The following is a 26537-nucleotide window of genomic DNA, read 5'->3' as shown; positions in this document are numbered from 1 at the left end:
CTAAGTGGCGTCTGTGGAGGGCAGAGAGGCGCCGTCACGTGACCTTCGCTGTAAAGCAACAAATCAGCCGTTGTGGTGTGTAAATTTCTTTATTGTATACATACAAATTCATTGTAGTGACAGTTCTTGTGAAGGGGTTCGTGTTACTCATGAAAAATAGGAATTTGGCCGCGACTTAATCAATCATTCGTTATACAGGTCATTTCGTTTTGGAGGCGTTCGTTGCAGAGGGGTTAGACTGTAAGATGATGATGGTTATGGTGATGATAGAGCTTCTGGTACAGTGCGTTACGCAGATATACATAAGCGAGGGAATAGTCTGCAAACCTTCATGTCAAACTTAGTAGTAGAATGTAGGAATTCCTGTGGCTCTTTCTTATTACTTTCTTCTCACCCAACATTCACAATCAGGCGATCGTGGTGACAACGTAGGCGTAGAGCCGTCCGGACCCCTGACAAAGCTCGAAAAGGTAAACGAGTTGGAATAGAATCGTTGGATTAACCGGATCCAGGGTGCTACGCCCTTTAATAATAATAATTATGTGCTCGCCCTTTAGCTGCGAACGACCAATACGTCTTCAGTCTTCACCTGTTAATGGGCGACCAATGTTATCACTTTTAAAACAAGCACCTAATTAGTATACGAAAGCTTATAGCAGATCGTGGCATTAGCATATATATATATATATATATATATATATATATATATATATATATATATATATATATATATATATATATATATATATATATATATATATATATACACACCTTATGTCGAAGATCCCCACTTTTTTTAAGCAATGCAGAAGATAATGTTATGCCGTACGGAATACAAAGGAGGTTTCTTTCCTGAGGAGTGACTGCGCACTCAGGCGCGCGGCACGTTGCAGAGGTTAGAGTGTGCCCGGTGTACGTCGGCCAGTGAATATTGCATAACCCGACCCACTAAAAGCGTGCAGTGCTGTCCGAGAAACAGTCGCCTTCACCGAACTAAGCTGGCGGTCAACGTTGCGTGGAGATTAGGCGATTATGCATTTAAATTTTTTTGTGCATGTAGTGTCCGCCGCTTCGAGTAGACCACCTCGTGAACTAGAATTGTGCTACTTGCCACAGGCAACGTTTACGAATTTTCGAAAGTGTCCGCTGAAACACCCTTTATGTGTAGAATACACAGTAATGTATATTCGAGGTAGGAAAGGATTGAGAAAGAGAATTGCAGCACGGGAGCAGCAGTCATTTGTCGGCTCCCACCGTTTCGGTCTGGCCAATCGCTATTGACAACGGCTAGAATTTGTAAATTGCCAAATGGGCCATAAGGCAAATAGATAAAAAGATAATTAGCGAATGTTGGTTAAATATTCGATTATGTATTTAAATTTTTTGTGCAAGTAATTTACGCCTCTTATTCGAGTAGGCCAACTGATCAACTACAATTGTGCTGACTGCCACAGGCCATCTTTTAAATAAATTTGAAAGCGGTCGCTAAAGCACCCGGTATATATATGATATATCGTCATGCATTTCTTCCCTAGTGCATTTATCCCCCTTTTCACTTTTATCTACCTGTTTTATATTTTTTCCCCTGCCCTATGTTTTCTCTTTTCCACCCTCTTTTCCATGGCCCCTGTTCCCCTTCCGGTGGCAGTTGCCAGCCTGGTCCTCGCTTTCCCTTGCCTGTTAATTGTATATATGTGTTCAAAAAACAAATAATGGCCCCAGGACTGTTCCAAGTGTCCTCTGAGGAGTGAGACAGTTACTATGCCCGCGGCTCTTCATCTCGCGCCTCCTGTCTCCATTTCCCCCAATGGAAGAAACTACTGCTACTACTCCTAATTCCTCGATGCATAACACATTTGCGGGTTGGTCAATCGAAGCAGGCGTAGTTAGACTGTGCACTTCGTGCGCTTCGTATGCGCTGGTCAGTTTTGAATAGTCAACGATCATCACCAAGGTAGTCGTCATCGTCATTCCAGTTCAATTGATAGGTCTCACCTGAATACCTACAGCTATGCCCGCGTCCTGTATTCAACAAGGATACCGCGTGCACATGCGAACTTGCTAATCCGGGAATAAATTCACCGTATCTTTCAGAAAAAAAGTTTTTATTCGTACGAACTTTTGCCCATTGGCCAGCTGCCTTCGCTCAAATATGCCCAATATCGTGATTAGCTGGCACCTGAGTTTACAAGTATTCTAACAAAATATTTTTTTTTATGTGTGTGGGATAATACGGACCGTCATGTCCATCTGAATCTTCCCTGCATAAGCATGGCATATCCATTGTTGAGAACACGTCGTGTTACTTTAATAACCATTGATCACCTGTTGTGCGCCCAATTTGATCAACATGATTACTTCCTTTTAGCCTACAACGCAAATGCGCTTGCTTTACATTAGTTATCCTCACGGCCTCTTGACAATATATCCCTAACTATGGCTGTGCGAAAGATATTATTGAGACCGAATCTGATAAAAATCCAACCGAGCCAGAAACAAATCGAATCGAATACTCTTGGAATAGTTTTCGAATAATCAACAGCCATTTTGGCAATTGTTATAAAGCAATGTTTAAATCCTAGTATTCATAATATAAGCAAGCTTTTGTCGTTACAGCGCCCGTTATGAAGCATTGCTTATTAGAAGCACGAACGCAGCTTTAGAAACGAATAAACAATTCGCTCGCATTCTGCAGAGAGCGCGAATTATCGTTGTTACAGCCGGTCATGTCTGGCTTTCTGAGCTACGCAGCCTGCTCAACTACGCAAGCTCTTTCGTTTTAGTCTATGCTATGTTCACGCGGGTGAGATGTATCGTACTTTACTCCTTATGCTTTGTTTCATTGCGCACAGTGGACATTCTAAAGTGTTCTAAAACTATTCGAAAGATATTCGCATTTACGAATAATGACTATTGGATTCCTAGACAAATCGAATAATTCAATTCGTTTTTCGAAAGTTATTCGCACACTACTACCTCTCACAACATGCCACAGATCAAGTAGCCAAAATCGCCTGTCGGCCGGCAAATCGCCAAAGGCAACAATGTGGCATATACACTGCCCATATATTTAGGCATCCCCAAGATTACTTTTCCTACTTTCCTTGCTTTAGTAAATACGTAATTTACTTACACTCTGTTGAAAAACATTACTTTGTGTGCGGAAGTGCTTCACATATTCCCATATTGACATTCGGCTTATCAAATGTGTTGTTCGTGCGCTGTCACTGGGAAATCTAGAACCAGCGATCAATGATATAAATCGTGCAAATAGAGAGACTGGTTATTTCTACATCAACGTATTTATGTCGCAAGAGATTACTGTCAACATGAAGAGTGGGGCAACCACAATCGATCGTTACGTAGCCTTGCGATCAACTGAACAGCTTATGCACTGTTGCACAGAATTAATGAAAAAAGTGCGGTTTACATTTGCATTACCTTTCCGCGGGAGCGCTCGGTATGCAGGTAATGCGTATGCAGCTGGCGCTGATTTCTTTCTCTCTCACTCACTTTTCTTTTTCTGTTCCGATCCGGAGGGCAGCGATATTAGTTTAATTTGAGCGCTGAGATTGATGAGGGCGTTGGAACGCCCGGAATTTCATAATGCGCTTACTACAAGCGCCTGACTTCCATCACACGGCGCTGAAACTAAACTGAACTAAAACTAAAAAAAAATTTACCGCTTCAAACGACATCCGAGAAATAAATATGCAATCAGTTCAGGAGAAATAAAAGAGTGAGAAAAGCATAGACGTTATTGGACACTTCGTCTCGCAAAAATTTTCGTTGACGTCCTGCCAAGTGGTTTATTTTTTTTAAGACTCTGGCAGGTCGCAGAAGTTTGTTCCTCGAACTAGAATGCTCCAAAAGGCGTACATTAGCTCTTGGCAGCACCCCTACTGAAAACAACTTGAAGCAAAATAAGGTTTATGCATAGCGTAAATAGCATTATTGTTATATTGGTTACCTGTAGCCTCGAGTTTCTCTCGTACGCTGGCGACCTGTTTATTCGCGTTTCTCTCCTAGGGGAACCCGCCTATAATGACTCTTTATAACGGCCTAAACACACTTAACATGGTGGAGGGACCGAAGGGAATAAAGCTGATGCTTGCATGAGAACATCTGCTTTTATTTTGCCGAGCAAGTAGAAGAACGACAGAGCGAGAAGGGGATTGAAGAGGAGGAGGATGAAGAGGCCAACTTGAAAAGCAAAAGGAGCAGCGAAAACCCTAATTTCGAAGACTCGCCACGGTGGCTCAACGGCTTTGGTGTCACGCTGTGTGTCTACGCCCCTTTCTTTCTTTATCTCTACTTTCTTTATCACTTTAGCTCCCCCTCCCCTCTCTCCCAAGCGTAGGGTAGCAAACTGGATGTTCCCCTCTGGTTAACATCCCTGCCTTTCCCCTTTCCTCTGTCTCTCTCTCTGCCCATGTCCCGTGCATTGGGGGCACGTTAAGGATCCCCTGGCGGTCAAAATTATTCAGGAGTCCCCCACTACGGCCTGCCTCGTAATCAAATCGTCGTTTTGGCATGTAATACCCCAGAATTCATTAAATAAATTTCGATGGTGACGGATGACTATACGAAGTCGGCAAGCACGGGCATAAGCTACTGCTTTACGGGAATGCGTTGTCGTCGTTTTTAACGAGATAAAGTGCGGTGCCCTTCACGCAGCAAGCCGATTGTTCCTTTAACGTGTTGGAAAAAGTTTCAAGTCAATAATTTTAAAAGCCACGTACAGTTAAGCAATAACTGCGTAGACATAAAATAAAGGCCTCATTGTCAGGCACTGCTCTGGAGCCTTCCGTATGAATAACGCGGAACGAGTACAAGCAACAACTTGACGAAATGGCAATTAACCTGGAAGCCTAAAGAGAAGAGATTGTGGTTCGAGAAGGAGAGAGAGATAGAGAAGCATCGTGAAGGGAAAAAGAACGAAATCGATGGCTATAGGGACGCAAAACGAACACGAAGTGAATAAGGGACTGTAAATGAACTACGCCGAAGAATTGAATATCTCAAAGCTAGAAAGGATGACGGTTGTAGTGAGATCAGTAAAAGAAACGCAGGTTTTATGATTTTTTCTATGACATGACTGAATTAGATGTTACTCTTCTCAAACGTACTCGTCGTTACATGCAGTTCACTCTATCCTGCCATCGTCATCAACACGCGTACATACATACACACTCGCTTTCTCTCTCCTTCATTTACCCTGTCTATCCCCGCTCTTGTTGGCAGCGGATTAGACACAGAGCTCTTTCTGCCAGACCCTCCGCCTTACTCTCAGAAATTTTTCTTTAATTTCTTGGCAAACTTTCACACGACTGACAAGCTAAGGCACTAAACAAATCCGAAAAAAAAGAAAAGAAAACATTACATAAGAGCAGCCCGTTAGGCAGGAAACTCGAGTAACAGTGCGAGCGAGCGCCGACGTGACTGGTTCCTCTTGCGGCACAGGTGACCTGGTCAGGATTAACGCAGGCACGAAATTGCAGGGCTGCTTACCCTCGGTAGTTCTAATAACCACGGGGCGGATGCGCGTACGCGGAGAGAGAGAGAGAGAGAGAGAAAATACGGGGAGGTTAGCGAGAAAGAAGTGCATACACGCAGAAGCTCATCGCAACACCGGCGGATAATTGGCTTGGCGCTTGGTGCACACTACTGCTTTATTACTTTAACAGTGCGCGGCTTGCGAAACTGCAAGGGTATGGACGTGGCGCCCTCACATGCTGTAGATGAGCCTACTAAAGCGTGCGCAGCCTTTGTGTTAGCGGCATGCGTATAATTGCCCCGGAGACAAGCTGGCGTGCGTTACTGACGCTCTCCACACAACTCCTCGCGAAGCGGTATAAGCGCCCCCTGACCCTGTACCGCTGTAAGCAACGACCGAAGAGATCTTGGCGTTCGCGTTGAAGGCATTGGTCGCTTTGTTTACGATTGCTTTTCGCAGAGCAGCAAAGAGCAGCTGCACGGTGAAGCAGAAAAACATAGGAAAAAGTACGCTTTACAGGGGGTTGTATTTATTTCAGAGCCGTGTGGTCATACATTACGACAACATTATTATGGCTACGAAGGGCGGAGTCAGTGGCGTAGCCAGAAATGTTGTTCGGGGGGGAGGGGGGGGGGCTCACGTTGGAGGTGTGTTGAAGGCCGTGAAATGAACAAGTTGAGGACAAATATTTTAATGAAATTTTGTCATTCAAGAACCTTGTTTACATTTTTGTACATATGCAACTGCCAGGGAAAATTCTCTGTCACGCTGTCCTTCGTTCCAATGCACTGCGCAGGAGCAGCTGTCAGCGGTCGTGTATTTTAATTGCACCGAAATCATAGTCGCAAAAGAGATCACATATAAAAAGCAGCAGTTCTGCAAAATATACGTTAGAAATTCGAAGTACAATGGCATACACAAATGCGAAGATGCAGCTTGGTAAAAACCAATACGTGTCTCTGGAAACAAAGTTCACTGCATGTATCCACGAAACCTCGCAACAAGATATTTAAATATACGTATAAGTATTCAATAAATCTACGTATCTAAGCAATAGTCACTGTATACAAGGTGCTTCAGCTAACTTTAGCCAGAGTTTAAAAACATGCCGATGCACTCTAAGACGACGCGACCAAGTGCATGTTGCTCACTTTTGTACGTAGTGTGTCACGCTATTTTTTGTATTTTTGCTTAACTAGGTTTTTAGTCAAGATTAATAAACCAACTTCTGAAGTAACGAAGCTTGGAAAAAAATTCCATTTAGAAAATTGCAGGACGGTTCGCAAAACGTCTGAATAAACAATTTCTGTCTTTGTATACATAAAAATAAGTATTAGTGTATTTCAGCTTACAGATGATGCCCGCGCAAATACAAAACACCAAGTGACATGTCCGTTGCGCGTCGTGATTGCACTGCTCCCCTACGTTCCGCGCACAAACAGCCAGTGGGACATACCGAGTGGGACACACCGAGCTGCGCGTGCTAGCATGTGGGTTAGCCGCCATGAAAGACAGAACGTTGGAGCGAACTTCATTATTTATGACTGAAACTATCTGCCTCTTTCTTGTGAAGCTGCCGGTTTGCTTCAGCGACTCGCAGGTGTTGAATATTGTCATCGGGCTCGGTCGCGTACCCGGGTGTCAGCTTCGAAATATTCTTGCAGCCTGCCGTCTCTGTCCGCCTGCGGCTCCTATAGGGCAAGGATCATGTCTGCTTTTTCCTCGTTGGAAAAAGGCATCACGAAATTGCTCGCGCTCTAACAGCCGATGCACTATAGTCTGTTTTATCGCTGTCTGGAACTGCCAGCTACCACTACCACCCCGTCCGTCAGTCGCTTTACGCAGCGCAGGAGATAACGGTTGCTAGCTTAAATCGAACCGCCAACGCTCGCGTCGCTGCCCTGTCGCTTTTCAAGCGGCGGGGCACCTGTGGCTGCTTGTGCCCGGAACGCTTGGGAGCAGTGCAGTCATGACGCACAAGCGGGCATGTCACGTTGTGTTTTTTATATTTCGCGGGCATCCGCCGTCACCTGAAAAACACTAATATTTAATAGATAGATAGACAGAAACTGTTTAATCGGACATTTTGCAAACCGCGCTGCAACTTCCTAATTGGAAATTTTTTCCTAGCTTCGTTGCTTCAGAAGGTAAATAATTAATTTTGACTAATTATCTGATTAAACAAAATACAAAAATAGCGAGACACACTGCATACAGAAGTGAGCAACATGCACTTGGTCGCGTCGCCTTAGATTGCATCGGCATATTTTTTAACTCCGGTTAAAGTTAGCTAAAACACCCTGTATAATGCGTCAAACAAGGCAAATAAACATGTTACGCAATCACAGATTCGCAGATCACAGAATCCTAAGGCACGCCCCCCCCCCTCCCTCCGCTCCTCCGATGCATCGCGCGCGACGGAAGGCTGCGCGCTTCCTCCTCGCTTTTCTCCGTTGTGCGCATAAGACTGACCCACCATCGTCGGCTCACTCCCCCCCTCTGCGCTTTCATTCGCACATACAGTATGCGGAGCGCGCTGACGATGTTATCGCACTTGGACTTCATACGGAACATGACGGCGACGGCAGGAATGCGCCTTGAGTGTCCATATAATTGCTATCGCAATAATAAAAGAGTATCCGGCACTATACAACTTGGTTCTAGCTTAGACTGCTGACACCTGAACGGCGGTCATAAGCGATGGGGGGGTGGGGGGGAGAACGGGACGACAGGGAGAGAAGGTAGCAGAGAACATGAAGTAAAAAAGGCAACTATTAACCTATGTACAATGGTCTGATTAGGTAAAAGTTTATTCTTATTGCGCTTTTGGAGCGATTTTCTCGAGATAGTTTCTGACCCAGCTCCTCACACCATCACACTATTTACGCTCGCTATATAGCAAAGAAAGAGTGGTTTGTTGGCTTGTTATTGTTGGAAAAAATAATAACGGGGGGATGGAGGGGGGGTGGAGAGGTAGAGGGGCATTGAAAGGAGCCTTAGTTGCTGGGCTAGAGTGCTACTGCTGTTGCTGCATCAAACGCACAAAATTAAAAACAGGCAATCAAACACGCAAAAATGCACACCGTGCCCACTCATACACAGATGTTTGTTCCCTACATTTTTAAGCAGTGGCATAACCCATGGTCATAATATCAGCCACACCTGCACTTCATTTCACCAAACGCCTAATACTAAAGGTGGAGGTATAATTAACAAAGAGCGCTCGCGAATGTTATTCTGCGCGTGTGAAAGAACGACATTCCGCGTATGTAAGCAAAGCCTACCAAAGTGTCATTCACCTAACGAATTAACTAAAGTACAACAATCCTTAAGAAATATTGGTGTTGATGTGCAAACCAACGTTATTATGCGTATGAAAGGAGAACATGCTACCGGAAACAGCAGATAACGGAAATAACATTTTCAGCGTTCCTACCGCTTATCGGAGAAACGTATACCACGAAAGGCTAAGTACAGAACAGATCGGAGAAGCGGGGTGAAGTGAAGTTTATTCAATGTGTAACGATATAAGGCGCACTTTAGGAGGAGGGAAAAAGGCAAAGTGCCTGACAAAGCCCGCCCCCATACAGGCAGTCATATCACTATAAAAGCAACAGTAACGCCACTTCACAGCATAGAGAGAAAAAACTAATAAGATCTGGATCAGATTATGGAGACACTGGTTCAATAACATCGTATCACACCGTATAACAACACTTACACTCACTGCATATACTATTTTCCGTTAAGCAGCAACCGTTCCGTAACCCTCTTTATGCACTCCCAAAAGCAAGTACTCTCATAAACAAGGTTTCAGTGTGTTAATGTTCGGAAAATGCATTAACTGAAATTTCATTGTTTCCGTGCCATAATTTGTTTTTATCTGCGATTTACTACGAGAGACGCGCCTCAACTAATCGTTTATGGATGTGATATTACCTTTAAAATAATAAATAATAACAGACGTTAACGGCCACACAACTGACGTCGTTATAACGACTAAACGATATAATAGTTTTCAATAAAAGTTACTGGCCTTCCGAATGAAGCGATTCGCGCTCCCAAATTTACGTCGTCGGGCGCACATCATTTTCTGGTTGTTGACAAGCCCTACAATCCGCTCAAAGGCAACTTTCTCTCTCTCTCTCTTACTCTCTCTCTCTGCAAGCTCTATCTCACTCGTCCATATGCGTTCGCCCCGCGGCAAAGTTTCATTGCAGTATAAAACATTTTCTTTTACGCCTTCAGACTCGTTTCAATGCGCAGTGAAAACGGCCAAGAGCGAGGCCGTTTTTCTCATTAACGTCTCGCATGCGGAAGCGGCGGGATCCCGCAGTGATGCACGAAATAATCTCGCCGGTTCTTCTTTTACGACGTCGTCCCCCCGGGCATACATTCACCAGTGTGCCACCACAGACCCAAAGTTTGGAACGAAAGCAAGAAAGAGAGAGAGAGAGAGAGGAAGAAAGAAAGAAAGAAAGAAAGAAAGAAAGAAAGAAAGAAAGAAAGAAAGAAAGAAAGCTTGAAGCAAGCCGCGCAGACTGGAAATTGAAAAAGGCGATGTTCCTGGGAGCAGCGCCTGAAACACAACGTTGCTGGAGCGTACAGGTGCATATCAATGGGAGATACACATGTGCGCAAGGAAGCGGGATGTGTGCACGCAGAAATTTCTGCTGCAGCGGCAAGACCACCGCGAAACAAGAGGGAGAAAGGGAACGTCGTTTAGGGAAATGTATGGAACCGGGCATGAGGCGGAAACGCTTCAAATTAACCTTCTTTCCTTTTTTTTTTTTACCTAACTTTGAGCTCAAATCTGCGGGAAGAAATTTCAGAAGTTGCCCTGCGGCAACTACCGTAAACAGCTGCATCGCACGCGAGCGAACTCGAACGGCCGCAAAAAAATGTTGTGAGATGCGTATCGCTGTTACGAGGCTGTAGCCTGCGGACTACATACGCGAATGTGCGTGTATGGGTGCGATGCCGATGCGTGTTTATATTTCGTGCATGCGCGTGTGTTTTGTGCGCATGTGTATACTGTGTACGCATTTGCAGTCGTATCCGTATGAAGGGCACCTTTCGGGCTGCAGGGTAATGCGAGCTACCGTGCAAGCGCGTAATTTGCACCGAAAGGTGGGTTTCACAACATTCCAGGTTCTTCGCGCTTGTAACATGTCCTTACGTGCATAAACAAAGTTTATCTTCCAATTATGCGGCAAATTTGCTAAACTTTTGTTACTTGATGTATTTGTTTCACACAGTCTAGGAGCATCATATTTATTTTAAGTTTCAACAGGTCATGTAAAACAATCATTCTCCGAGTCTATATTTCAATAGTACAACGTCTAAGCACGTAGTTACCCCACGTGTCCGCAGTGCGACATTTCAGATAACCTTTAAATGTAAAGTTTCCTTACATAATATTTTTCTGAATTTTAATGTTTGTGTAAGTTAGTCGTTAATCCGCTGTTGAAAAGGTAGTTCCTGCGTTAAATAATTCTTAGTTTTCCGTCTGAATGCGTATTCTTGAAATTCCCCGCCCAGCATTTTTCTCTGACGCCGAAGCTTCTGCGTAGTGCAGCTGGATGGATCAGGTCAGGACAGAGTTTCTCTTCTCCTTCAACGGTGCAGCTTTCTGGAAAACTCGTGCGGACTTTCCTGGTGGCTTCGCGCTAGCTTAGGCGAACATCAGTATTTGCTCCTTTCGTCTCTTTTAGCAGCAAATAGAGAACGGGCTCCGTGTGTACGTGCGTGCGATACGCTATTTGCTATAGGAGCAACCACGACGCTGTGTTATGGCATTGGTTTTTTAATGCAATGTTGGGGCAAGAGAAGTGGGACATAGATAGAGTGCGCAAGGGGTACCAGAAACAAGAAAGTGTGCGCTTTGCTCTACTTCTTCGAGGTAGCAAAGCATGAGACCAAGTAAAAGAGAACGCCGTGAAACAGAAGGCTCCGACGCAGCTTGTTCGCTCGGAAATGGGAGTGAATGAGCACGGGAAGAAGTAAAACGAGAATTAAATTATTTGATTGGCTATTCCCGAGAAGGTAAAACAAAGGGCGGAGTGGGCGGAAGCCCGAAGGCGCTAGATGAGATATGAGGAAAGATAGAGAGAGACATGAAAGTGATTACGAAAAAGGTACCGTAAGAGTGATGCAAATTTTCAAGACTGAAAAAAAAAGAAAGAAAGAAAGGGAAGAGACAAAATAAAGACAGAAGAAAAGTTTGTAGGATAGAAATATACTTCGAGATTGCCTTCCAAAAATTCGTTGTGTGTGCGTGAAACAAAATCTCGTGGTTTCATTAGGAAAAGGGAAAAGAGTGGCGAAGAAATGAGGGAGAAAATAAAGAAAGCAAAAGCTAGTTTTCTCGTCCGCTCGCTGGCACGGCAAAATTACTTTAGGCATATGACAATGGAAGCCGCACGGGAATTCATCTTTCTTTGCTTGTCCTCAAATAAAAGACGCAGACGCGTGAGAAGCAGGCCCGCTAAAAAGAAAAGAAAAAAAGGAAAAAAAAAACCTCGAACTTTGTAACTGGAGTAGCGGAATGCAATATGAAGTGCGCGAGTGCTATTTGAGCGCTGCCTTCGTCGTTCCTCTAAATGTATGCGCTCTGCAAAGCACTCCGCTACGAAGTACTTGCTTCGCGTCGGAGCGCGTAGGAAACGAGAGCGTGCGTGATGCGTGACTATATACCGGTCAGAGTTCAGGCCTGTACGTCCGCGTGAGCGAATAGAGCTGCACTCCAATCTTTCTCCGTTGTACGTTTATTGTTCTCACTGTTGTTCGCGACGACGATAAGGATCGTGTTGTTTTACTCGTTTTCAATTTTAAATGCGTTCAAGTTTCTATGCTTACCCAACGACGAAAACAGTCCGTCCGTCCGTCCGTCTTGTAAGACGATCGCTTTCAAGATAAGGCCCGCAGTAGCGAGCGAATTCAACTTTGTGCTGTTTGTCGCTTGAGCTGCGAGAACACAGCGCGCGAAGCTATCAGCAGTCGGTGATCGCTTTCAAGATACGGCCCGCGCGGCCGAGCCACGCGCAGGGGCCGCTGGAGTACGGTTGATCACGGTTCGTTATAGTTCGACGCGGATGGATGAACTGCTAACTAGCAATGACGGCTTATAATGCGCACATCAGGGCACGGGGCGCTTCCACCTGCACTGCTTGCGTCACCAACTCACCTTGCGCCGCCGTCCGCAACAGTTCGTGTTGCCACGGCGCTCTCGTTTATACCGGTCGGATCAAGTTTCGTAACATTGATAATGACACCCGGCTGCGGGGTGGTGAGCAAGTGGCTCAGTGCTTATGCATACTTGGACAACTCTCAGAAGAGTTCCTGCGTGAATATTTTCTGTTTTGTTCTTTTGTTTTGGCATTGCCAAACAGAAACAAGCCCCCTCATTATGTAATGCCTCCGGGCCCTTAAGGCGAAAGTGAATGAAATGAAATATAATGTTGACGAAAATGACCTTCTACATCTTTGATCTAGGTGGTTTTCCATGCCGCCAGGTTCGTTCTTTCCACTCCTCTCGTGCATTTAAATCTTAAAATACTTTTATGCCATAAGATAACCTTATTCAAACTAGAAAGCTCGTTTCAATAAAGCAAATGCGCGGATGCAATAACGCATCGGTGCAGCCAAGGCTAAAGCGCCCGTAGATCAACTGATGCCTTAAATATAGAGATGAGTGCAGATAGAAATTACCAGCACTGATCGGAGATATCGGCGAGCTTTTATTCGATTAACTTTACGAATATTCGGTTGTTGTGTCGATTGTTGGGTCGCACTTGCGTTGGTTGTGTCAGACTTATCCTGTCCTCCACACAAGTTTCCTTTAACTTCGAGTCCCCTTTAACGCCGGATCATCAGATGCAGAAAATACATTCCTTCGTCGAAACATCATTTGTTTGTCCACCGTTCACCAATTCAAGCTTTTATCTCTTTGTGAACATCTGTATTTGGATGTACGCGCCTAGTGTTTTTTTAAAGACGATGCCCTTCTTTGGGAGCTACCACCACTTTTCCGCATCGGGTATGTCTGAACGGATATAGTGCTCTTTAAAAACGAGGGTCGATATGTGCTACTAGATACGTATGCTACTGAATGGTCGGTACATCGCGGCGATCTGTGATCCCAGGGGCGCATACCTAGTAGCACACATGAGTCCACATTTTTTAAGTTATTTAAATTAATGAACACAATCATCGTATGTCAGAATATGGGTCAATCCTCCCGTACATAGCGCAGAGACAAAGCGAGGGAGTCCGACGCCCCTTCTACAACCCTCGCGCGGTGGGTGACGCGATAAAGTGTGGTGCGCTGTGAGTCCGTCCCATTCTCACCCCCGACTTACTCAGGAAGACATTGTCTTTGCTCGACATCAAGTCTAGTTTGAATGGCCTTTAAACTTTTACTTTAACTAATTCTTCCGAAATAACCATTCAGTTGTACATTAGTCACCGCTAGCGTCGTGTAGCCTTCTTTCCGTCATTACGCTTTTCGTGCTGAAGATTCAGCATGCAGCATACCTTAATCGGATAGCCTGGAGGTTACCTCCAGTTGCTGAATGTGTGCAAGGCGGTAGGTTTAAAAAGCGGGAACTTCGTTTGCCCACATACGCTATGAGGGGCCTGCAAATTGCTTAATGTTGAATTCTCGCTAATTACCCAATTAGAACGCTGCGTCCCATATATATTTGTTTTCTCAGAGTCAGGAGTGCATGAGTAAAGGTGGTGCTAAATTCAAACAAGTGAAACGCGAGCGACCGTCCTAATTTCATTGAAGAAAAGAAAGTAATATACACTAACTTGAACAAGACCGAGCAAGGAAGTGATGATTTTAAGCAGCGGCTGTGCTCATTAGACAAAAATGAACGTTCCTCTTTCTTTTTTTTTCTTTTTACTAATATATTCCAGCAGGTGCCCTTTATGCTAACGAGCAATTACAAGAAACGGGGGCGTTAATTTAAAGCACTTCCTGATTTCTTCGCTAAAGACTGCCCGTTCCCCGGGAAAAGAAAGAATCAAAGCGCACGGTAAAAAAGGAAGGAAAGAGAAGAAAGGGCAAGAGAAAGCGAAATGGCTTATTTAAATTTTAACTGTGCCGTGTCACGCCACACTTCTAGAGACTTCAAGAAATGTGCAGTCTATACGAGAAATAGAGAAGAAAAAAACCAAGCAAGAATACTAGCTCTGAAGAAAAAAACATATTTTTTCGTAAATCTTAAGACGACACTGCTCATTAGATCTGATTTTTATTCACAAAATGTCCTTTCGATAGAATTAACACGGTTGACAGCCGATTGAAATGTTGACCATATTATTAGCGAAGGCGGCTTATCAATATGGTAAGCAGCAAATAGGAACCCAACGTTTTACTCATTCTGCCTCTCTTAAATGTCATCATGATGCGCCGAACCTCTTATAAAAATGTTCTGGAGTTTTAATTGTCAAAACCACGACCTGATTATGAGACATGCCTTAGTGGCGCGGCTCCGGAATTATCTTGGCCACCTGGGTTTCTTCCTCTCACGTGCACCTGTAAATCTAAAAACAGGAACGGTTTTATTGCATTCCGCCCCCATCAAAATGCGGCCGCCATGATCGAACCCGCGACCTCGAACTCAATAGCGCAACGCCATAGCTACTGCATGGGCTGCCGCGCCAGGTAACTTTTTTAGAAGAAACAAAGCGCTAGATAGATGCCTGGAAGCTTTCCGGCTGTGCCAGCATGTTGTGTCGTAATGTGTCCGGTTCTCTTTTGAAGCGAAGCCCCATCCGCGGCGAACTCTCCCTGACATTACCGACCTTGGCCACTGGGTGCTGCTGAACTGTCTTTCCGAATAGCTCATACTTAGAAAAATAAAAAAAAAATCCGCCTCCATTTCACGCTGTGAAAGTCGGTGTACAACGAAGCACCGCCACCGCAAGCAACATACGTCCCGCGCACGCACGTATGCGGAAGTGCAGCATGCGTCCTCATTCTTCGAGGCCCTTCGCAGAGTGCAAGTGCCTTATTGAATTAAGTGAATGTTTTCAAAAATTGGATCAGGAAAATTTTGGGAAGTACGGCTCACGCACAAGCTGCAGACGTGATGGCTTCGAGATAGTTATTCGAATATACGAGGTAACATAATTGTATTATGCGGAAGCTCAAAGACAAAGCCCTTTTCCATTTGCCATTTGAGGTCTGCCTGAGTGTCCGCGGCCACTAGATGGCGGCACGCCAGTTTCCGCGCGTGCCAGTATCTTATGCGCCAAAGACGCGAGAATGAAATCGGTGAATTCCTAGCATTGGGGAGGTTACATAGATTACATTACCTCTCCCTCTGAACTTCTTTTTTCTATACCGGCGTTCGTTTTGAACGGCTTTCATACTGGCGCATCGTCTTACCTTCTGCGACTCGCTTACATACGTAGCTCACTTTCTATATTTTTGGAAAACCTTCATTCGATCTTTGATGTAGAAGCGGGAAAGGATAGCAATATGGCATTGACCGTAAAGTTTTCCCGTGATTGCTCCACCGTGCGGGAGCGGCGCTTTGGGGCAATGACAGCTCCGACTCCTGTTTGCTTCGTGTAATTACCCCCTCTCTGTAGCTTTGCAAACTTTTACACAATGTTTTTTTTGTCGGTAGCCATTGGACAGTCCGTCATTGCCGTACAAAGGCCCTCTTTTGTCGTAGAAGCTCGCTTTGCGTCAATATTTGTTCGAGAGCTTACCCGCGATACGAAGCCGATGGCGTATACTTACGTTTCGCGCTGCTTTGACGGTCGTTCCTCCACAAATGCGTTGCGTTTGAACGCTGCCGGTCGAGGTTAGACGACAAGAACAATTTCCTTGGCTGTGGTCAGCGCTTGCGCTGCGCTATTGTTGTCAGAGCCGCGAGTTGTCTTTTCACTGAACCGACGCAATCAAAAAAGTTCGTTTTGTGTGTGAGTATGGTATGTTCTCTTAAAGTGGACGGCCGGTCAGTCTTCCACAATTGATTGCAATTGAGATAGCTCCTGTAAGCATAAGTAGTATCTTGTATTCTAAGCATAGACGACTGCCTATTGCCAGTTCGGTCATCTCTTTATGAGTGTATATTTCCTTATCAGAGAGTGATATGAAGGGGGTCAGGTTGCTACCACGCACCGGTGAAGCACTTCATCAGTATAAACTGACGTAGTGTTTCTCTTTGGCGTCGCATTTAAATGTTCGAGGCCGCGTCGCAGACGTTAACCGAGTCTAGTTGACTTCAATGGATGGATGGATCGATGCATGGATGGATGCGCTGAGTATCGCCTTTGGAACGGGGCGGTGCGTTGCGCCACCAAGCTCTTTTACCAAACTTTCTGAACCCCTACTGAGAACTTTGTTTTTGCGTGCCGCCCTCGTTTCTCGTTTGCCAACTTTTCTTCCACCAATCTTCGAATCGCCTCTTACTAATCTCTATTTCGGATATGTTTACTTTCCCGCTGCTCTCGCTGAACCCAAGGGCTTCAAGGAGGCCAGAGGTGCCTAAAACGACCGTTGGGCAGATATCTTCAAATTCCAATAAAACATGCTCCATTGTTTCCCTAGCTTTACCACAGCAAGCACATGCTTCTTCCGTGTTGTATAAGTGCGTGTTCTAAGGCATCCTGATCTCGCTTCGAAAAGTAATGAGCTTCCCTTTGAGTTATCATAAATTGTTTCTTTCCTGATTTCCTTTTTTCCTCTTGAGTAGTCACTCGTAGCAGCTAGGTTTTTTTCCGCTGCCGCCACCCATGAGATTATCTCAGCCTCTCTGACTTTGCGCTTGACGTTCTTTGTTGCCATGTTGCTCACCTTACTGATCGCATACTTGCTGGTAAGCTTCCTAGTTCTTTTCCTCCACTGCGAATCAATGCTTTTTCTGTACAAATATCTGAACACTCTTCCAGCCAATTTACTTTCTTCCAATAGTCCTTCCATAGTCGTTCTTCATAATATTACTCTGAGCTTCCCTCACTTCAAAACTTTTCCAGCCTATATCACCCTGCACAGCTTCATTTATAGTCTTCCCGTGAGCACCCACTGCGAGGCGTCCCACTGACCTTTAGCTGGCATCGAGTCCTAATTGCACGCCTGACTTGAAGCAAACAACCGCATTTCTAAATGTAAGCCCTGGAACCATTACGCCTTTCCACTTATCCCGGAGCACCTCGTACCTATTGTATCGCCTTAGCTATATGTGTTTCATTATGGCTGCATTTCTCTTCCGCTTTGCTGTTATAGATTTTCCTGAGTTACCATATATCTATTGCTTTCGTTTATCCATAGACCAAATTATTTACATTCTTTTATTTACACTCTGGCCCTGAATTGTCACTGTGTTCGCTGTGTTCACTGAATACCATAATACCTCATTTTTTAACGCTATATTTCAGACCTAAATTCTTGCCTTCCTGTCCACATACAATACATGTTGCAAGAATTTAGCCACATGTGTCGGTCTCCTTTCTACTATGGATATTTCAATACAGCGACTAAGAACAAATAAGTTATTATTCAGACGCCTACCCATACTGAAGCCATACTGAATTTCTCCAAATATGCCATCAACATAAGCAGTAGGAGCGCCCTCTTGTGGCGTTGTTTTAAAAAAAATTATGGGGTTTTACGTGCCAGAACCACTTTCTGACTATGAGGCACGTCGTAGTAGAGGACTCCGGTAATTTCAACCACCTGGGGTTCTTTAACGTGCACCTAAATCTAAGTACACGGGTGTTTTTCGCATTTCGCCCCCATCGAAATGCGGCCGCCCTGGCCGGGATTCGATCCCGCGACCTCGTGCTCAGCAGCCCAACACCATAGCCACTAAGCAACCACGGCGGGTAAACTACTTGGTTGCTCTTGATGCTTTATTCGCGCGTTTAATAAGCGCTTCATATTGTGCTATGTAATGGTAGAAGCTTGAGAACTTTAAATCTGCTGGTATGTGAACATTGTTTCATTTTAATTGTGACAATGGCTGTTCATTATTCAAAAACTATTCGAAAAGTATTCGATATTCGGTTCGATTCGATTCGCTTATTACGCTGTTTGATTCGTATTCGATTCGGTTTCAAAAAATCACTATTCGCACACTCTGAAAACACACACACACACACACACACACACACACACACACACACACACACACACACACACACACACACACACACACACACACACACACACACACACACGCACACGCACACGCACACAACCACGGCTCGCAGTTTCGTTTATAGAGCAGCAGCATTTTATGCCGTCAGAATAAGACGAGATGAAACACTCAAGTCTCTGGCACTAAGGCTTGGTTCGTCTTGTCATGTAGGGGACAGAAAAAAAAGAGAATGAGAGAGTGAAAAAAAAAGAACATTCGAGCGCTCACGCTGGCTCTCCTGGGAGAATCGAGAGCGCGGCACGTTTCCGGCCTTGATTGGCGCTAACAAGCATTCGCCCCGCCGGGCTTTTGTGCGAAAGACGAGGATCGTCGGAGCGAGATTTGGGGGCAATGAAAACGGAGAGGAGGCTGCACGAATCGGAATACGCGTGGTGAGGGGGGCGGGAGGAGGAGGAGAGCGGGGCCTCGGATAGAATTAACCGTGTCACGTGCGCTGGTTACAACCAGCATTTTCGTAGAGAGATGCAGAAGTTTCTCGGGCGTCGCTTCATCGGAAAATATGCGGGATGCTCGAGGGAGGCTGTCTTGTTTCCCGCCGTTCAAGATATTGCCATTTTCGAAGGGGACAGCAGCAGTCGCTTGTGTTTCTTTACAGCGAAGCTGTTAGCCTCTAGCTGGTCGGAATATTTCGGGGCGCGTCCTCACGAAAAAAGAAAGAGAACTTCAGCGATTGAAGAGAAAAGTGCCTACATTCTTTGGCATCACGCATACAACATGCAACGCATCGTTCGTTTCAATAAAGAACAAGCACAAAACAACCATTCAAACCACATCATTGATGATAAGGCGCACCTGATAACAATGCGAAGCACGTAGCGCTCCCCGCATGCGTTTCCCGGTAAAGATAACTGTTGCGCAAGCTGCCGCGTCGACGGCTGCTTGTGGCGTGGAGAATGGCGTCACTAGCCTTTCACATGTAAAAGAGCCAGATTAGCAACTGATTTCATTGTTGTTGAAGGACCGCCATGGGTAAACAACGCACAGTTAGGAAGCGAGGTGAACATACAGCAACATATCGATTCACTAGGCATGCGCTATCCATACCTTTAAAAATAATTGTTCGTTGGCTACCTCCTTTTCTTTAAAAAAATATAATAAACATTGTGTTGTGTATATATTTAAATATATTGTGTTCGTGCATTGTGTTCACAGTGAAATTTCTAAAAGAAACGTTGGAGTCAGAAAATACGAATGAGGTAGCCGCCGCATGTGGCTTCCAGTGAGCGTGTCCTCTTATTGTCAGGATTTGCAAAAAGAAAGTCGCAATTAAAATATGTGCACGTTTAAAAGGTAGAGGCAACTTAAAGGAAACGTCGAATGATGTGGGTAACAGAAATGCGGTAATCACATTTTATGGAGGGGTGAGCGGTAGGCTTCAGCATCGCTGAGAGGATGGGGAGGGGGGCGGGGGGCTCTGCCCCCACAGGAAAACTCCGGAGGGGGCTGAGGCCCCGGAGCGCCCCGTAGTCGGCGCCTGTGCCTTTGTGCGCGCTTTGTTCTCGCCGCTCTTGCGTTGGAGCGGTAGACCACACGAAGGTCGCCTCGCTTGCTACCGCTGCCGCGCTTGCTGACACCGATGTTTTGGCAGCCAGTGTCCGCGCTCATCAAGTGTGATGTGCTCATGTTTGTTTGTGCGCGCTGACACTACGCTTTTTAATTCAATTAGTAAGCGAATGTTTCCAAGTTTATACGGCCGATAAAACTACTATCCTTACTACTTATAGCAGTCTACTCATTTGCTATCGCAGTCGACGCTGCACCTTTCGGGCGAAGCTGCCACTCTTCACGCCGACGATGCATGAGATTATACTCTGACCTTTATGACCGTACGTGGTGTCTGTCATAGCTCCTGCATATATAACCCCATCAATATATCAAGATTCTCAGATGTATGTGCTTTTGCACCGAAGTGAAGAAAGTGCTGGGACGCAGGATCTTCGACAGGAGAAACACTTCGCAAGTGTTTACGGGGGCCTAACAAGAGGATCGTCAGCCTGGAGACAAAGTTTCGATAAGAGGGAGTGTCTTCTACTCGACGAGGACGACCCGCTTTGTCGAAACGTTGGCTCCGCGCTGGCTTCTAGATTCACGTTACCAGCGTAACTATAGACAGGATGCTAATAGAAGACCCAGACACTGCGAACGCCGGTATCCTGGTCGTCGCTTTGTGAGCCCTCTAACTTTACGGTGGTAACATGAGTCAAGAAGCCAGGAATCGACAGCATTACTTCCAGGCGTGCGATTTTCTTGTTCTGCCTCTGTTAATCAGTTCAAGCCTCCATCTTCTTTGTGAGTTCTTTGTCTTGTTTGCCAAGGACAGTAAACTCCCGTTAATTCTGCCACGGTTGGTTTGATTTTTTTGCCTAATACGAACGTACTGAAATGTCCTGGCGAGAGACCATATATTGCTATGGAAAGAAAACTTTAGTTCGAATGGGAGGCGAAAGCATGGCCGCTTCGATTTATTCGACGCCCACCTGTGCTGCCTCATGCGCGCTGCGGTACTAAAAGAAATTCCGTAGACGGCACTACTGCTTGCCTGTGTGGCGATGGTGATGGCAGCAACCTGCCCTGCAGTAATGATGATGACTTGCGCTATGCCCCAGGCGACATCTCTTTCGAGGATTTTTTTTTTTCAGCGCTGACGACAGTGTTTCGCACTGCGGCCCACTGACCGACGATGACATGTATATTTACTGTAATATTGTATTGAAGCAGTCTGTCAACGACGACAGACTGCTTGAAACAATAAAAAAAGATTTCAGTTCATTCATTTGCCGCCGTTTATTAATTCGACCTTTCGGAGATTTCGACCAAATCCTGCGGTCCCGCGAGGCTCGATGTAACGGGAGGCGTCTATACAGGGTGTTTCACGTAGCTCTTTCTTTCTTTCTTTCTTTCTTTCTTTCTTTCTTTCTTTCTTTCTTTCTTTCTTTCTTTCTTTCTTTCTTTCTTTCTTTCTTTCGTTCTTTCTTTCTTTCTTTCTTTCTTTCTTTCTTACACACACATACATTTCATTATACAAGATCCGGGCAATCTGTATCCGCGCAATACGGTAACGCAATGCGGTAGCGCAATACGGTAGCGCACGAGCGCAGTCACGTGATTTTATTTATCATTTCTCGGGCTTTCTTTAAACACCGGCAAAAATCGCCACGCAGCATGTACGTTGCCACAAAAAAAAATATGGATTGGTCGTTTTCGAATGTCCTCTACAACTTAACAAAACGCACTTGTTCCTAAAGTGAATATTAAAGAAACTGCATAATTTATCTTAGGTAATTCACTAATCAAGCGCAATATAAGAAATACTTCAAGGAACGCCACATGACGGCAAACCATATGTCGTTGGTTCCACTCAGTTGCGGTGAAACCACTTTATAAAAATCCTTGAAAGTGAAACACACCCGAGGAGTTATGTCTCAAGTAACGCTTCTACAGTAGCTGCTGCATAAATACCGATCAGGCGTTCCCTTTCACAGTTGGCCGCACTCTGGTCTCTTCCTACTGCAGCCTTATCGCAGACCCTCAAAGGCATCTTGCGCTGGTAACGTCACGCTCCCCTTGCTCTTTGCCTGCAGTCACTGCTACTGGTGGCTCCACCGGACGAGCTTGGAACGGGCGCTGACCGTCACGTGCGTGCTGCTGCTCGTGGTCACCGCGGTGCTCCTCGTCGTCCACCTCATAGCCGCGTCATCAGGTAAGCGCGAGTCACCCCCGCGACGCGATGTCGTGGCATTGATAGGCAAACGTATAAACGCTGGTGCATGTTCGGGAGACTAAAAGAAAAAAAAATTGAATTTGGGAGACTCGTGGTCTAATGAGGGGTACTAGACCTATCATGTAAGGTGTTCTTGCGATTCCTGCGAGGATATGCCATCTGTACCGCGGCACCGCTCCGTCAAGGTGCGCACCAGAGAAGCAGGGCCTACAAACCAGAACTAACTAACTAACTAACTAACTAACTAACTAACTAACTAACTAACTAACTAACTAACTAACTAACTAACTAACTAACTAACTAACTAACTAACTAACTAACTAACTAACTTGGTAATTAATTAACCACATAATTAGTTATTAAGCCGTCATCTAAATCGTCAACGAATTAGCTACATCACTGACCACTTAAATAATTGCATAAGTAACTTACTAATTGCTCAATAAACCAATAACGAATTAATTAACTATATACCCACTGATTAACGAACTAATAACTGATGAATTAATTAATTAGCAAATTAACAGAACAACTGCACAGTTCACCAGTTAAATTAATCACCTAGCCGACAGCCTAGGTAATTAAATACATAATTAACTAACTTATTAAATAATTAACTAACTAAGCGAGCCACCACTTAAACCTAATCATCTAGCTGACTGACTGAATGACTCATTCATACGCAGGCACGCATACTCAAAACGTACGTCCTATGTCTTAACGCGCTCCTTCTGACGACGTAATATACACAACTCTTTATTTTAGAATTGTAACTCCTGCAGTGCGTCGTCGCGCATATTATCAGAACGAAGGCGACGCTTGCTAAGCTGCGAAGCTATCCCCCCACTTACAGAATATCTTTGCCTGCAAAAGGTTTTGCAGTACGGCCGACCGAGTTTGTTTTATCATCATTCGTAGGAGCCAAATTGAATTCCGTTGGCTCGACATCGCAATGAAAGAGCTGTCTTTGCTACAGATTTCATTATGAAACTGTAGCAGCATGCGTTCCTTTCATCCTATATTCTGAAACAGTCATAGGAGAACCGCGCCTTTTTTTGCAGTATTCTGCCATCATTTTCGAGCGATGTAGTTTTGTGCTTTCGTGTGATGTGGTTACGGCACTTGTGTTACGAATTTTTCATCGAAGCGATATCGTGTTTGCAGCGTGATTAATGTTTGAGTACCGGGGTCGTGTCTTGTAGCGGTTATTTTATTTTGCATTCTTCTCAAACTTTAATCATGAGCCCGCATTGAGCCGTGCCCTCGCTCTTGTCTTCGATATAGAAGTTCAAAAAATTCAACTTCTATATCGTATCGATATAGAAGTATATATATATATATATATATATATATATGTAGAGAAAACTTGTAAGTGAATAAATGACAGCACGCTGAAACAAGAGCGTGGTTTCGTTTCGCACAACTTTCCTCAGACAATTTCCGTTCAGTGTAAAAGGCGACAGATACGAAAGCTAGAGATAACGAAAAAAAAGGGAACAAGAAAAATAGAGAAAAAAAGAAAAAGAAAACGAAACAGGTAACAGAAAAGGCGTTCCAATCACCTGCAGGCGTTCACGCAGGCCGGTCGATCTCAAGAAGCGCAGTGGCGCTTGCACGGTCTTCTGATGCGATGTTAAGTCGCTTCGATGTTTCAGAATTCTTTCTTCTGACAGAGGCTGGTCGTCTAACTGGTTCAGCACGACGGAAAGCGGTTGTCTCTGCGCACTGTAGTGCGAGCACTGGCAAAGGACATGAATTGTTTCCGCGTCGACGCAATCGCGACACGCTGCGGTGTCGGACATCGCTATGCGTAACGCGTAGGCATTGGTAAACACGACGCCCAACCATAGCCTACACAAAAGGCTCGCGTCTCTTCGGCGAAGTCTTGGTAGAAGTCGAAGGCTTAAGGTTGGACACAGGATGTATAAACGGGCATGCATAAAATGTGGTTAATTCCACTCAAATGTGGTGCATTGGCGTGCAAGTAGGCAGAGCATCCTTGCAGCATCTGTCCTAGGCAGCGGGATCGATAGGCGGTTCTTTTCTGCATGAGCTGAACGAGCAGCTTGATCGGCACTTTCACTGCCCATGATACCACAATGACTTGGTAGTTACTGAAAAATCATTTCATGTCCTCTCTCAGTCAGGTGGTGTATGGTCTGTGTAATTTCAAATACCAACTATTCATTCGGATCACACCGTAGGCTGACATTAAATACTGTAGTGCCGACTTCGAGTCGCAGAAAATGTACCATTTGTATGTTGGTTCGTCATTAACAAATTGTAGTGCGACTCGAAGCGCTGCGAGTTCTGCTGCCGTCGACGTTGTCAAGTGAGATGTTTTCAACTTCAGATAGAGAAAGGGCACACGTGTTGGTTACAAGGTCACGCAAGCTCGTATTGCACATTAAGTCTAAATAAATATGACCTGTCGAGTTGCTGTCGCTTTATTTCATTATCGCTCTATTCGCATAAGTAGATTACATTACTTTCTATTTTATGAGTTCCTAAAAAAGCGACAACCACTCTAGTTCGTCCCCCTCCTGTCCAATGATAAGAAAATGAAGAAAGAAAAATATTTATGAGAATGGCGACACAGGCTGCTGTTATGCAACTATTTGCTAGATAAATTTGATTCACCAAGTTGTTTGGCGCTTGTAGTTGAGAGGTTTTAGCCACACACAGCGTAACTTCTGGCGCGGAATCGTCGATATGGTGTAACGTGAAAACCTTCTGAGCCTAGTCAGAAACGTCTCGGTCGGTCGGTCGATCGGTTGATTCGGGTCGGGTCGGGTCGGGTCGGGTTGTGTTGATCGGTCGCGACGACTAATAGCCCGTATATTGCTCACGCAACGCTTTCTCTCTCTAAATCACCTCCTTTCTCAGTCACTGATTTTCTCACTCCGTTCGTTCAAGCTAAATACTCCTGAAAGACTAAGTCACTAATTCACTCCCCGGATGTTCCTGACACCGCTGATCTGCAACGAACCGTGCCGCGAGCAGTTTCGCGAGGGAGCCCGGCTTCGCATAGGTTCGCATAGACCGCCATGCTTGCTGTGCAAGAACTAAAATAAACGAAGCAACACACTACTCTGAGAGAGGATCTTATTCAGTTGTGTGACGCTTTCTTCAGTGCAACGCACACTCGAAATGTTGGCCGCCTGACCGAGGAGCTGCTTGTACCCGTCTTATATACCAGTGAGCGTCCTGTGGCGGGGATAGAATCCCGCACTTTCTTCGGCTGCGCCGGGCGCCCTGCCCACTGCGCCACCCACAGTCGCAGTATCTGGGTCCTCGCGGCCAGCATCAGTCCGTTCCTGAATGCAACGAAATACCCGACTTCTGTCACCGCTCCTATTGCCCACTGCTAGCGGGTTGACTTCGTCCTGCTTTAGGCGTCATGATTGTCATCATTATCGCTCCCTTCGTCTTTATCACTACCACCAGCATCCGTCGCCCGTTTCCTCATCGGGACACCTTGCACTACGATGTGCGCCACACCGCTCTCGCGAGCAACGAGAGCTGCCCCGAGCAGATTCTGACGATAAAAACATTGTGGTACCGGTGCTGACGGCGAAGACGACGGCCCGAGAGAGCACCTCGATGGCGCGAGCGCTGCAAGCAATAAATCAGTTCTTGTCTAACACTCCACAAGCCACGTCTTTTTTCTCCAGAAGTCGATGGCGTCGTGCAGGTCTAAGGATTGAGAAGTCCAATGTTTTGTTGCAGTCTTCATCTAACACCAGAGCATTAGCTTTACTTTATCACCTTGATAAACAGGCAAGTTTCTTTTGGCCAAGGCTGTGCTATACCTTGCGCGAAAATCGAATCGTGGCTTCACTGAACACTTCATGGTTCCGAAGGAGCAGGTTTGTTGGTGCCATTGTTTAATGAATCAACATAAACAAGTGTCTGCCTTTTATATTGATATGTTCATGGGTGTACAGGGCTGTGTTCTGTGGGTTTCTGACCCCATGACGTGGTTTCTTTTCATTTTCTTAGATATATTTGTAATATTGTTGTTTCCGTTATGCGAAAATTAGTAGCCATCACCGTTATGAGGTGACTACGTCTCTTTCTTTTAGTTTCATTTGAAAAATAGAGAAAGAAAGAAAAAAAAAACAAGAAGCGAGAGTTG

At 45.1% G+C, this 26537-nt stretch overlaps 1 protein-coding gene across 1 annotated transcript in view; it reads left to right on the top strand.

Moving 5' to 3' along the window:
• LOC142575349 (neprilysin-1-like) overlaps window positions 1-26537 on the top strand; it is an 83669-nt gene that overhangs the window by 10568 nt on the left and 46564 nt on the right. Inside the window, exon 2 of the mRNA XM_075684633.1 lies at window positions 22260-22378. Within this exon, the coding sequence (XP_075540748.1) occupies window positions 22260-22378 (119 nt within the window). The remainder of the gene's footprint in view (window positions 1-22259; window positions 22379-26537) is intronic.

The sequence above is a fragment of the Dermacentor variabilis genome, chromosome 3 (genome assembly GCF_050947875.1).
Source record: "Dermacentor variabilis isolate Ectoservices chromosome 3, ASM5094787v1, whole genome shotgun sequence".
In the NCBI taxonomy this organism is placed as follows: Eukaryota; Metazoa; Arthropoda; class Arachnida; order Ixodida; family Ixodidae; genus Dermacentor; species Dermacentor variabilis.
This window is presented reverse-complemented; position numbering and strand designations above follow the sequence as displayed.